The following is a 13,757-nucleotide window of genomic DNA, read 5'->3' as shown; positions in this document are numbered from 1 at the left end:
CACCAGCAATCCCTACAATTCCCTGTGCCAACATTTGTTTCCTTCTTAGCAGTTATTGTTATTATTATTGGTAAGTCTGTCTCTTGGCCCTCTCTTCCAGTAGATAGTAATCGCCTGAGCACAGGGCCTCTGTGTTGTTCTGGCTCAGCGCTTGGCACAGTGATAAATAAAAGAACAAATCCCAGCGTCATCCAACTGGAAAGAACCTTAGCCATCCTCTGGTTTCTCACCTCCCTCCTGTCTACAAAGAGGAAAAGCTGGGGCCCAGCCGGCCAGGATCCCACCCCAGGCATTCTCCCAGGGACAAGACCAGAGCCCACTGCACCTGCGGCTCAGAACCCCGCACAGGGCAGGCATGACGGCAAAGGGGAAGAACTCACGGGGACAAACACTCAGGGCCACCAGGCCTGCGGCAGAGGCCGTTACCATCTCCACCCTGGTTTAGAGGTGAGGGAGGTGAGGCTCAGGAGAGCCCGAGACTCGCCCCACGGCCCACCCGGGACGTGGAGGAGCCAGGCGTCCCCAGAACCCGGCTCCGACGCCGGGGCCGCGGGGCTGCCAGACGCGGCGGGGGCGCGTGGGGAGGGGCGCGTGGGGAGGGGCGCGTGGGGAGGGGCGCGTGGGGAGGGGCGCGTGGGGAGGGGCGCGTGGGGAGGGGGGGCCGCGGGTAGGAAGCCACGGCGGGACCGGCTCGAGTTCCCCTTGGCAGCCGGCGCGGCCGCGGGGCGGGGGCGGGGGCGCCTGGATCTCGTCACCCGCCGCGGCGGGCGGGGGCGGGGGCGCGGGCACAAAGGAGCCGCTGTCCCGTCCCACGCGGGGAGCAGCTCCCCGAAGCCCCGGGCGCGCCCCGCCCCCGGCCTGGGGCCGCCCCTCGGCTGGGGGCCCGGCCCGCGCCGCGGCGTCTGGGCTCTGTCTCTCCGTCTCGCGTCCGGCTTTCCGCCCGTCCCTCCCAAGCCCTCTCTCTCTGTCCCTCTCTCTGTCCCTCGGGTCTCCCCTCGGAGATGCGGCTGGGGTGGGCGCTCTGGGCCAGCCCGCTCCGCGCGCTCCAGTCCTAGGAGGGGCCGCGGGCTGCACTGGACAGACGTCCCCGCGGACAGACGAACCCCGGAGCCCAGGAGAGGAGCGGCTGCCACCTCCTGCAGCCTGTCACCATGGTAACGCCTGCCAAGGCCTGGACCACCTCGCTCTGCCCCTTTCAGGCCGCGCATGGCCTCCCTGAGCCTCTACAAGACCAGCCAGGGGAGGCAGGGGGGGATGTCCAGGGTGGACCTTGACCTTGTTATGGACGTGCGTAACTGCCCCGCTCCCCAGCAGGGAGGAGGTGGAGGGGAGGGCGTTGGCGAGGGCGTGCAGGAGTGGGTCATCTGCACGGCGCCACCCAAACCATGCCCCTGTCCTCGTGGGCCTTGGTCTCTCCATCTGAGGAGGAAGATTGGCTGCTTCTAAGCTTTGATTATGCCCCACCTTAGCGCAACCTGAATTCTAGCTCTGGGACCTTGGACAAGAGCTGGGGGGATTTTGCTGGTGTAGACTTGGGGCTGGAGAGTCAGATATGCACCTTGTCCCTCCGTGGGTTTGGGGGGGGATGGGGTTAAAGCCTCCTTCCCGCCCAGCCAGGCAGCCGGGCAAGGAGAGGTAGGGTGTGCAGCGAGAAGGGAGTCGCTCACGAAACATGGGATTGGAAGGTCAGATACGGGCATTGTCCTGACCCGGGGAGCTCCCATGGGAAGTGGGTGGGGAGGCAGGTCTAGGGGAGCGGGGAGAGGGGGGCCAGTTCCCCCCTACCCCAGCTCTCTGGACTGGCACCTTGAGCAGGTTGGGACACTCTGGGAGGCATGTGTGTGTGTGTGTGTGTGCGCTTGTGCACGCCAGTATCTGGGAACAGGGAATGAAAGAAAAGTCTGTTCTCTGGGATCCCAGCCCAGGTCCAGGCTGGTGCAGGAGCCCTGGGCGGCTTCGCAGGAGTGGTGGGGTTTGGAAAAGGGCTGTGAAGATGGGCCAGGATTTTAACCCCTGGACTATGCCCAACCGTGTTGAATTTTTGAGGGTTTTCACTCACAGGCACATCCACACACAGAAGAATTCTAAATAGAGATGTGTTTATACACACACACAGAGCACTGGCACACTCTCCCCTGACACACAGCCGGACATACACGCAAGCCTTGTCCACCTGCTTTCCCAACTGCTAAATGTAGGGACACACCTGCATGCCCCCCAAACCACACACTTAAATCCATACACAAGCAGAGAAAGTATAAACACATATTGCTCTTGGAGCTGTTTGAAAATAATAATCAAATTATTAATTTGATTCTTCAAACTCTCACCGTGGGAGAGGCCCTAAGCTAAGCAATTTACACATGGTTGCACACATAACTCACACAAATCTAAGAGCATGCCTACTGGTATTTCTACCCAAGGAACTTTAGGCTCTGGGAGCTCAAGTAGCTGCCCCAAGGCCACCCTGCCCTGCCAGGAAGGGGGAGTTAGAACAGCCTGACTCCTGAGCCTGCCATCAGCTCTCACAGCCACTCCAAAGACATAGCCTGAACCAAACCTTGTCTGGTTTCGGACCCAATCCAGTTGTTACTTTTTAGAATCCAGAACCTCCTTGCTGAGCCCTAGACCCACTGGGAAGCTCTCAGATTAAGGGTCGGGCCCTTGGCTGCCCCATCTCAAAGCGTGAGCGACTCTTTCCTGATTGGGAAAGTTGGGCAGATTTTTCTTCCACTTCTGTTTTTAAGTATTGAAGATTGCACCTGCCCACCTGTCGGGACTCACCTCGGTACTCCAGCTACTCTATCCTTGGTTCAGAGCTTCCTATGTTTTATCTTCCCTTATACATGCAATTCCTGCTGTGTAGAACACCTTCACCTAAGGAATTCCTATTCATCCTGCAAATCCATCCAAATGTCACCTTCTCGGGAAAGTTTTCCCTGATTTCCCCAACTCTTACTCTAGCATGACACATATCTCTCCTTCATGGCACCCACCACAGTTGTAATTCACATCTATTTGTGGGGTTATTTGATTAATGACTCTCTAGCATTCTGGGGCAGCCCAGTGTCAGAGAACCTGATGGCAAAGAGGCTTTGGGTTTATCTTGTGCTGCTTTTCCCAAATTTCAGCATCATAACAACTTTTGCATATATACTTACTGGATAAAATATTATAAGAAAATAATAAAATGTACAACTTATTATTTGCTGAATATTTTTATTTAAGTCAACTTACTTTATAAACTTAAACAGTATATTTAAAAAGGAAATGTTATGTCAAGATCATGAAAAATCAGTATCCATCGTCATAAATAGAAAGTAAATGTATATAATATGTATAGTATATGTATTTTGAAGTTCAAACCATGTTAGTACATTCCAGCTGAATGAAGTGACCTGTGAATGATTTCAAGTCCCAGAACTGTTTTGTCTTTATTAAGAGGAATAATGAGTGTCTGAGAGCTGTTCAAGACATACCAGCCCTAAAGTAAGGCTTTCTCCTTGGTGTATCCAGGGGGATTGGAAGAGAATTAGAGTAACTTTCTTACTGTGATTTCATGTTGAGTCCATTTCCTTTGAAAATCATCTTGTGAGCCACCTGTGATCCCATCCCAGGCTTTGAGAAAAACTGGTTGAGTCCAATTCAATTCATCCAACGCTGCCAAAATATTTCCTGCAGTCACCCTGTGGGAGGAGCTGGGGGTGGAGGTGAGTGAGCCCTGGACCCTGCCCTGGGGGCTTGCTAGGGAAGGCAGGCCCTTTCTCTGCGAGCTCTGGCTATAGAGGAGATAGCTCTGGCTATAGATGGCAGTGGGTGGGGTGGAGTCCATCCTTTTGCCCAGAAGCAGGTTGAGCGAGACTTTAAGGGGTGGGGCAGAGCTTGCCCCATCCAGGGGGCACATGAGGCCCAAAAATGTGTCTTCAGGCAGCACTTCACAAAGTGGGGCTCCAACCCCAGTGCTAGGTGGGGAGACCTTAGACGGCACTTAGATGAATATCTTTTATTTATAGCTTTTTATTTTAATGGGTATCAGGAAGTGATTTAAACAGCACAAACCCATGACAAATAAAAATAAATTTAAATAAAAATTAACAAGACAAACGTTAAGTAAATAATAATAAATATTAAGTAAATAATAAATTAAGATATGTGAATGTGACAAAAACAAGCAAAAACACCTCCTGAATGAGGTAGGTGGATGATCGGGAAACCTGGACTAGAGAGTAAAGTGTGTTAGAAGTAGGAAAGGTAAGCTGGGAACAGACTGATGGGCTGTGAATCTAGGCTGAGTTGCTGAGGCAATGGGGAGCCACCAGAGGTTGTTGAGCAGCACGGGGTCACTGTGAGATTCATGTGTCAGAGAGCCCGCTGAGATGGCCAGAGGGGAGCCTGGCCAGGTAACAAGGAGCAGGAGGCGGAGGCAGGAGAGGTGGTGTTTACAGTGTGCAGGTTCATAACCCAGTTTTACTATTTACTAGTGGTGGAGCCTTGGGCTCAGTTTCTTAACTTGTAAAATGGGAATAAAAATACCAGTTGGTGGAACTGCAGGGAAGATAAAAGAAAATAACCCATGGAAAGTGCTTGGCACAGAGAAGGTGTGCGCAGAAAGAAGCACCTCTGGTTAGAACAGTTATTGTCCTTGTGTGGTTTTGGTGGGAGACGGGGACCCCCAGGGCAAAGATCATATAAAAAGGGGTAGGGGGGAAGGAACCCTCTGGAGAGACCTCAAAATCCTCATTTGAACAGACACAAAATGAAGGCTCAGAGAGGCAAAGCACCTTGCCCAAGGTCACACTGCCGACACAGGTCAGAGCTAGACTTGACCGTGGGTCTTCTGACACCCACTCTCTTCTCCAGTCACTGCCTCTGGGTTATTTTTCTTTTCCTGCAAGGCTGGCATGAGTTGCCCCTTCTCACACCTCCACCCACACACACATAAAAGGACTTAAAGCAGGAGACGGTCCAGAAGCTGGAGGGACTGTTTTCTCCCACTTGGCCCACTTCTGTCTTCTGGGTCACCGGTCAGGCCCCTGTAGGTGTCTGCATCTGTGGACGCCAGTTTAGACTCTCCCCAGGCCTGAGGTGGGGAGCTGGGCAAGACACAGGTCAACCCTCTCCTTAGCTGATCCCATTCAGAAACTACATCCCAGCTCCAAACCTCCTTGAACCTGATGATGCTTGGAATTCTAGGATGCCTGAGTCTGATGTCCTCACTTTACAGATGGGTAAACTGAGGCTCAAGACCACCTGGTGAGTCAGGGGGCAGAATCTCAGCCTCCCTCAGCATTTCTGCCGTGGAGGGGCCAGTCCTAGGACACTGCCCACCTCGGCTGCCTCGGTGCCGATGCCAAGCGTTCCTGAAGCCACAGCCCGTTGGGGTAAACAGAGGACGCTGGGCCTTTAAGGAAAGTTCAGCCCACATCTCAGAAGGCCCAACTAACATCTGGTGAGACCATTTTAAAAAGGAGCCAGCCTTAAAAAAACACGCAATCACACTTTTATTTTTGTTCCCCTGATTATAAAAACGACACAAGCTGGTTATAGAACATATGGAAAATCTGCCAAACTCCGAAGAAAATCAAAACGCTGCCTAATCCCACCCCTGCCCTTCACAGCCCTCGGGGTAACTGCAGTTAACTTCGCTTCACTTAATGCCCTCTTGGCTTCTGTTAAGGCTTCTAAGCCTTTTCACATGGATGGTGATCTTTTTAAAAAATTGCAATAGTCAGAAGGGTAATTACCGCTGAGAAGGACAGTGACCCAGAGGGACCCATTTGGGGGGCGATGGAAATCTTTTGTATATTGATCTGCCTGATGGTTTCAGGGGTGTGTACCTAGGTAAAGATTCACCAACCCTACGATTTATATTTATTTCTGTTACTTTATTTAAATAATACCTAAAATTCCAGTAATGATAGAGGCCCGTTGCAAAGACATTGAAATAGAAATAGATAACCAGCGTCCCTCCTCCCTCCTCCCTCCCCAGCCCTAATGGCTGTGAGCAGGTACTCTGGGTGCCTCTCAGCACCCCGAGGCTCCCTGGTGGGTCCGCGGAGCATGCAGCGTCTAGCCGGGCAGGGCGGCCGGTTCCGCCAGGCTCCGGGTCAGCTCTTCCCAGGCTGGAGGATGCTGACTGGCTCCCGCCCGCCTCGCCCTCCTGCTTTTTGGTTTCACACCCGCTCTCCTGCTTGGCTCCTGACGAGGAGCAGTGAAAGGCCCAGGCGGGCCGCGCTGGCCGGGAAGGAATGGAAGCCCGTCTCTTAGGTTTCACGGAAACCACGTTGAGGGGCCCGCGCCTGGCTGGCGGCCTCTGGGTTCCTGTGGTCCCGGGCCAGGCCGCCGGGCTGACGCGGGTGGAGAGCGGCCAGCGTGCCTTCCTCCAGCCTCTTGGGCCCCCTTGGACGGCTCAGGAGCCCCTGGGGTTCAGGCCTGTGGCAGGTATCGCTTTGGCCAAGAACTCGGAGTCCTTTTAACTTGGAACATTCGCCCGTAAATGGTTACAGTGTGCCGAGAACTAGGCCAATTTGCGGAGGCTGCAGGCTTCCTGGGCTGAGAGCCTGGGTCTGCCAGGGGCAAGCAGCTTCTTTAGCTTTATTTGAAATAGCAAAGGACAGGCGGGGGCTGCAGGGTCCCCAAGGCAGATGAGGCAGCAGGGGGCGGGAGGGGAGTGGGCTTGGCTGACCCGGCCCTGGTGGGGTCCAGCTGGCTCCTCCTCCTCTCTGTGATCTTGGGCAAGATCAACCTCAGTTTCTTTTTTGCAAAATGGGGGCGTTCCTACTTAGCCTCTAGGGTGGGTACGTGGTCTAAGCAGGAGAATGTGAGTGGAAGAGGGCTGGGACACAGTAAGCAATAGTCAGCTGTTGTTATTATTGGGGTGTTGGTAGTGGATTCAGGAAGGGACTGGGGGCTGAACCTGCCCCCCCACCCCAAATCTTGGTAGGCAAGAGATTAAGATCACAGATGGCCCCACAGAGGGCCAGGAGAAGGAAGATGTCTTAGTACAGAGGGAGGGACTTGCGCTTTGTCTGCCAAGATGAGTAAAACTAAATAACAGTAATAGCCACAGCAAGCACCTTCTGATTTTCCCGAGACCCTCTACTCCATTATTTCTTTGTCTCTCCACAACCCTCTGAGCGAGGCAGGAGAGGAACTAGAGTCCTTATTTACAGGTGGGGAAACTGAGGCACATCCAGAGAGAGATAGCTTAGCTTATTGTTTCACAGAGGCTGGGGTGCAGGCCGCAGGCAAGGCTCACGCTGATTCAGGCACGTCACAGAAGGAGAGTCAATCACGGTGACTCACATGGTGAGAAGGTCTATCCCTTTTGAATTCCCCTCTGATCTTCTGACAAGTCAAAGGGAAAGCCTTTCTTTGCTGATAGGATGTCTTTAATGCCTTCCTTTTTTTTTAAAGATTTATTTTTATTTATGTCTCTCCCCCCCCACACCCGTTGTCTGCTCTCTGTGTCCATTCACTGTATGTTCTTCTGTGTCCGCTTGTATTCTTGTCAGCGGCATCGGGAATCTGTGTCTCTTTTTGTTGAATCATCTTGCTGCATCAGCTCTCCATGTGTGCAGTGCCACTCCCGGGCAGGCTGCGCTTTTTTCGCGCTGGGCAGCTCTCCTTATGGGGCGTACTCCTTGTGTGTGGGGCTCCCCTATGCAGGGGACACCCCTGCGTGGCACAGCACTCCTTGCGCACATCAGCACTGTGTGGGGGCCAGCTCACCACATGGGTCAGAAGGCCCTGGGTTTGAACCCTGGACCTCCCATGTGGTAGGTGGACACTCTATCTGTTGAGCCAAATCCGCTTCCCTTTAATGCCTCTCTAATACTTGGAAATCCTGTTTTGGAAAAAAGAGAAAGAGAAGGTCTCAGACTCTGAGCCTTCAAGAGGTGACCAGATGTCACTAGAATTTCATAGTATCATTTTGTTTTTATTATTTACTTTTTTCTTTAAAAAAATAGAAATAGAATAATAAAGTAATAAAATAAGTAAATATAAATAAAATAGTAAAATTTGTATATAATTGTTATTTATATAAATATATACTTACATGTTTATAGTGATAATAAATATATATAATAATGTGGATTATTTCTATAAACAAAATAATATAAAAACTACCAATGCATCACTACTTTATCTTTGGGGTTATAATCTGTTTATGCCAATTGATACTGATTTTTCCATTAAGGGTGATGATATAATCATAACTACAATGACAACAACAAAAATAGCAGTGATGGCTGTTGCTTAATGAGCACCTCCTGAGTGCTAATCTTGTGCAGAGACCTTACAGGTACCATCTCATTCGATCACACTTAACTCTTTAAGTATGATTACAATCTTCAGTTTTCCTGATGAGGAAACTGAGGCATCGAGAGTTAAATGACTTGCCAGGTTACCCAACCAGTAAGTGGCAGAGGCAGAATTTGAACCCACTCAGTCTGGCTCCATTCTTTTAACCAATGTGGTGGTATAGAGTCTCCATTATAAATACAAGTATGTAAATTTTTTAATGTGAGAGATTTGAAGAAAAAACAGTAAGTACTTACGGTACCAATGGTACTAGGAGATGCTAGTGATAGTAAATGATTAAATTTCCAGAAACAAAGCAAACCACAGCCCAACTCAGTCTGCCCATCCTGGGGATGGGATTACTCCAGGCACACAGGGAAGGAGGCCCCAGGTGCCCTGAGGCCCCAGGCCAGGCTGGACAGAGCGGCTGGCATCTGGCATGGCAGGTGGGGATCTGGCAGGGGAGGGTTACCCGGCCCTAACTGGCTCTGTGTGTGTGCTCATGAATGCCAGGTACAGTCCTCCAGCTCCCCATCCCCGTTCCCACTGCTGTCCCCATGAGTGCAGAGTGTGGCCTTGCTTGGAAGGAGCATTGGAAGAGGGCAGTGGGGGGCAGATGAGCCTTCCCTGTTCTGCCTTACAGAAGAGCCGCCCGCCTCCACCAGTGTGAATGTAGCTCCTGCTGGGCAGGGGCACTTCCATTTCAAGTGCTGGTCTGCCATCACCCCCTCGGACCTCACCGCCATGTCAGTGCCAGGACCCTCTTTCCTTCAAAGTGGGGGCTGTTGACATTTGTTCATTCATTCATTCATTCCACAAATACTGATGGAGGGCCTGTGCTGTCCCAGCACTGTGTGGTATTAGGGGCACAGCGGTAACTCAGACATTTGTATAAATGTCCAGGGTTTTTTGGGGCCACAGGTGGGGTGGTGCTGAGCCTTGGTTCCCCTATTTTACAGTCTCCCAGCATCTAAATCTTGCTGGGATTGAGAAATGCCATTTTCCTCCTCAAACTCCCTGTTTTCATTTCTCTGTCTCCAGCGGCCTCATTTATAAAAAGCAACTCCTAAAAAAGTTGCTTTGGGTTCTCATTTATTCTCATCTTTCTTTGTATCTCTCAATGAGAGGTGGACCCAGAGCTGGCAATCAACCTTGAGCAACCAGCCTGGGGCAACCAGCTCCAGGTCTAGAGCTGTAAGAATTCCAGCCCCGTGCACAGAGCAGGGACATTGCGTTCTGTATGGGTGGCCTTGTCACATGGCCTTGGTTTGGGCTTTTTGGCACTGAAAAATCATAACTCATAGATTCTATTACAATGTCTGATTGGAAATGTTTGGCTTTATCCAACTTCCCTATTTCACAGATGAAAAAAAATTGTGGTTCAGAGAAATTGTGGTTCAGAGAGAGAAATTTTGTTCATCCATCCACAAAATGTACTGAGCACCTGTTTGGTCCCAGGCCCTGTGCCAGGTACTGAGAACCCAGAGAGGAAGAGGAACCAGTGCCTGCAGTGTTAATTTCCTACCGCTGCAGTGACAAATGATCACAAACTTAGTGGCTGAAAGCAACACAAATGTATTATCTTGCAGTTGTATAGGTCAGAGATCTGACACGGGTCTCACTGGGCTAAAATTCTGGAGGTGCTAGGGGAGAACACATTTCCTTGCCTTTTCCAGCTTCAGGAGGCTGCCACAGTCCCTGTTTCTTGGCCCCTTTCTCTACCTTCAAAGCCAAAGACATCGCATCTCTCTGATCCTGCTCCCCTGGTCCCATTTCCCTCTGACTCTCTCCTCCTCTGCCTCCGTCTTCTGCATTTAAGGACCCTTGTGATTAGATTAGGCCCATCTGGATAATCCAGGATAATCTGCCTTTTTTTTTTTTTTTGTACCAGGGCCAGGAAGAAAACATGGGACCTCGTATGTGGGAAGCTGGTGCTAAACTGCTGAGCCACATCATCTCCCCTGATTTGGTGTTTTCGTTTGCTTGCTTGGTTTTGTTTTGCTTTTAAAAATGTATTTATTTTTAATCCCCTCCCTCCCCAAGATGGCTCTCTCGTCTGTCTGCTCATTGTTTGCTCGGCTTCTCTATGAGGCACCAGGAACTGAACCGCGGACCTCCCACCTAGGAGGCGAGTGCCCAATGGCCTGAGCCACATCTGCTCCTCACAGGCTGTGGCATCTGCTCGTTTAGGCATCTGATTGTTGTGGTAGATGCAGTGTCAAGCTCATTGCAGCGGGTGTCGCGTCTTTAGGAGGCACCAGGACCCGAATGCAGGATCTCCCGTGTAGTAGGTGGGCACCCCACTAGTTGAGCCATATCCACTTCCCTGCTCATTGTTTTTTGTTTTATTATTTTTGTTTTTATTTTTAGGAGGCACCGGGACCTCCCTTGTGGGAAGCAGGCGCTCAACTGCTTGAGCCACATCTGCTCCCTAATCTGCCTATTGTAAGGTCATCTGCAGCCTTAATTCCTCATTGCCATGTAGGAGAACACAGTCATAACTTCCGGGGATTAGGACATGGGTGTCTTTGGAGGGGTGTTATTCTATCTACCAGAAGCCTGGAGCCCACTGAGGAAGACAGCCGTCGGGGTGGGAATCTATGATAGGGACGCTGTAGCTCAGGGAGGGGGGTGCCTGGCCCACCCAAGGCTGGGGTGGGAGGGCAGAGAAGACCTCCTGAAAGAGGTGAGGGCTGCCCTGAGTTTGGAGCATGAGAAGAGAGTGGAAGTGGAAGGCATTCCAGGAAGCAGGACCAGCGCGTGCAAAGGCCGGGGGGTTGAGCCCGGCAAATGCGTATGTCATGGGGCCGAAGCCTGGGAGGCGAGGCGGAGAGGTGCTCAGCGGACCCAGGGAGCCACGTGCCCCGAGGCCAGGTGCTCTCCTGCCGGCAGTGCAGAGCCTTCAGGAGGCTGGTGAGGGCAGGGCTGTGTCTGAGAAGGTGGCTCTGAGGTCCTGGTGGAGAATGGCCTGAAGCGAGGAAGCCCGGAGGGTGGAAACCAGTGAGGAGGTGATTGAGTGGATGAGGTGACGGAGGCCTGGGTCAGGGCAGGGACAGGGACCAGAGAAGAGCGAGAGGATGGTGAGTGGGGGGAGGCGAGTGGCCTGGGGAGGTCAGGGCTGGGGGTGATTTGTGGGTGGTGGAGGCAGGAGAAGGGAGCAGGATGACGACGTTTCTGCCGCGGAGCCTGGCTGGATGGGGGAGCAGGTCTGGGAAGGTGCTGATGGGTTCGATGTGTCAGCGCCTACGGCCATCTAGAGGGAGGCACCCAGGAGGCAGTTGGGTGAATGAGTCTGGAGCTCTGGACGTGTCTCATTTAGTTACTGCTGTGTAAAACCATCCCCAAACCCAGTGGCTTAAAACAACGATCGCTTGTCATCACTTACGCCTCGGTGCGGACTGGGGGTCTCGGCTGGGCTTCACCGATGGCTCAGCTTCAAACCTCGGGTCCTCAGGTCAGCCAGGTGGTAGGGTTTGAGGATGCTGGCCTCCCCTGCCCCTCTGACCCTGGCACAACACCTCTCCCCATTCCTCCACTTCTCCCTGGCCCGGTGGGTGACATTTGGGCAGACGGAGGTGATGGAATAAGAGCACCTTGGAGAGGGTATTCTAGGCAGAGAGAAGAGCCAATGCAAAGGCCCTGAGGTGGGCTTGTGCCTAGAGCCATCAAGCAGCAGTAAAGGCCAGTGTAGCTGGAAGGGCGCGAGCGAGGGGAGGGGCAAGAGAATGAGCGGCGCCTTAGCTCACACAGGGCCTGGCCCGCCATGGGAAGGGGACGGCACCTTATTATTACAGTGGCTACTGCTTTTCATCCTGCCCTCCTCTCCCCCCAGGACCCCCCGTCCCTGGACTCAGCCATCCAGCATGCCCTGGCGGGCCTCTACCCCCCATTTGAGGCCACGGCGCCCACCGTCCTGGGTCAGGTGTTCCGTCTCCTGGATTCTGACTTCCAGGGGGATGGGCTGAGCTTCCTGCTGGATTTCCTGATCCCTGCCAAGCGCCTGTGTGAGCACGTGCGCGAAGCAGCCTGTGTAAGTTGGGGAGGGGCGTGGGCCAGGGCTTAAGCTTTCCCAGGAGGCCATGGGCCTGCAGGTGAGCAGAGACGGCAGTGAGGAATTGAGGATGTGGCCCAAGGAACATTGTTTGCTCAAAGGGAGACCTTTGTCGCCCCCCCGCCCCCAATGGAGCAAGAGATTCTCCTGCCCCTTTACTTTCAGACTTCTGGGAGTCGATCATATTTGCCCTTTGACTAGCAGGGGGAAAGGCCTGAATAAAAGGCATCCCCCAGAGCCTGCCCTGGGGCTGAGACTGGCATCACCAGGCTGCCTTGGCTGAAGTGGGGCAGCTTCAATGGAGACAGCAGAAAAATTCCAGAGCCTCCTGGTGCTCCCGAGACATCAGGATTCTTGCTGTCTTCCCTGGAGACCCCTTCCAGCTCTTTCTGGGGACGCCTCCTTCTGAGACAGAGCAGAAGGAAACATGCCGGAGGCAGGATTGATAGGCTGCAAATGGCAGAATCATTAATCAGACCAGGCCAGGGTGGATCAAGCCTCAGGCACAAGTTGGTCCAGGGATCAAACCCCTTGAGGACTCTTTCTGTCTGTCTCTACTTCTCCCTGCTTGCCAGCATCACTCTAACAGGCTAGGTGTTCCTACAAGGCTGTGGACATGAGCAGCTCTGGGATTATCTCCTGTCCCTGGAGAAGAAAATGGACTCTCCCTTAGCAACTGCAGAGAGAAAAATCTCAAGGGAGACCTCTGATTGGCTGTGCTTGGGTACCAGACCCACCCCTGGACCAATCACTGTGGCAAGAGGAATGCTTGGGCCATGTGCCCACCCTTACGATGAGAAGGTGGAGGCTCTTAAGTAAAGGACCGGGGAGAGGGCTGAGGAGACCAAGACCTCAGGGTGTGGCACATCAGGAGCAAAAGTAAGGGTGGGAACTGGGTATGTCACTCCAGTGGGAGAAAGAAACTGATTGAGGTGGCTAAAAGTTCAGCTTAGGAGTCAGAGTTGGAGATGGTTGGAACTGGAAGGAAACAGAGAGCATTCATTTAACATGCTTAGCATAGCACCTGGCACATAGAAATAGCTTGATACACAGTGATTGTCATTGTGGGAGAAGGAATAGTCTCATGGAAACATTTGCAGCCAAGTTCCACCTTTCCATCCCTATTTCTTCTCCTTGACAAGCTACCCAATCACCCACTTCCTTTATGTGGCCATTAAAACCACATCTGCACTGTCCCTTTCTCATTTCTTCCCTTGACAAGGCTCCCAACCCTTCCACTTCTTCATTTTTCTTGTAATTATAGGCGAATCTGTATTGCCCCCAAGTCAGGAGGAGTAGCACGAGGGTTGGCATTGTGGCCTCCAAAGTGCCAGGTTCAAATCCAGGCTCTGTCCCTGTGAACTTGAGGAGGCCATGTCTCCCTTCTGAGCTTCAGTTTCCC

At 52.4% G+C, this 13,757-nt stretch overlaps 1 protein-coding gene across 2 annotated transcripts in view; it reads left to right on the top strand.

The window, feature by feature from the left end:
• The first annotated feature begins 830 nt into the window (after nucleotides 1-830).
• Nucleotides 831-13,757, top strand: part of KIAA1755 (KIAA1755 ortholog) — a 39,246-nt gene continuing 26,319 nt past the window's right edge. For both annotated transcript variants that reach the window (XM_058287070.2, XM_058287069.2), the window contains exons 1-2: nucleotides 831-1,154; nucleotides 12,137-12,334. In XM_058287070.2, coding sequence (XP_058143053.1) covers nucleotides 1,152-1,154; nucleotides 12,137-12,334 — 201 coding nt within the window. In that variant the 5' untranslated portion in view covers nucleotides 831-1,151. The remainder of the gene's footprint in view (nucleotides 1,155-12,136; nucleotides 12,335-13,757) is intronic.

This window comes from Dasypus novemcinctus, chromosome 24 (assembly GCF_030445035.2).
Source record: "Dasypus novemcinctus isolate mDasNov1 chromosome 24, mDasNov1.1.hap2, whole genome shotgun sequence".
Classification (NCBI taxonomy): Eukaryota; Metazoa; Chordata; class Mammalia; order Cingulata; family Dasypodidae; genus Dasypus; species Dasypus novemcinctus.
This window is presented reverse-complemented; position numbering and strand designations above follow the sequence as displayed.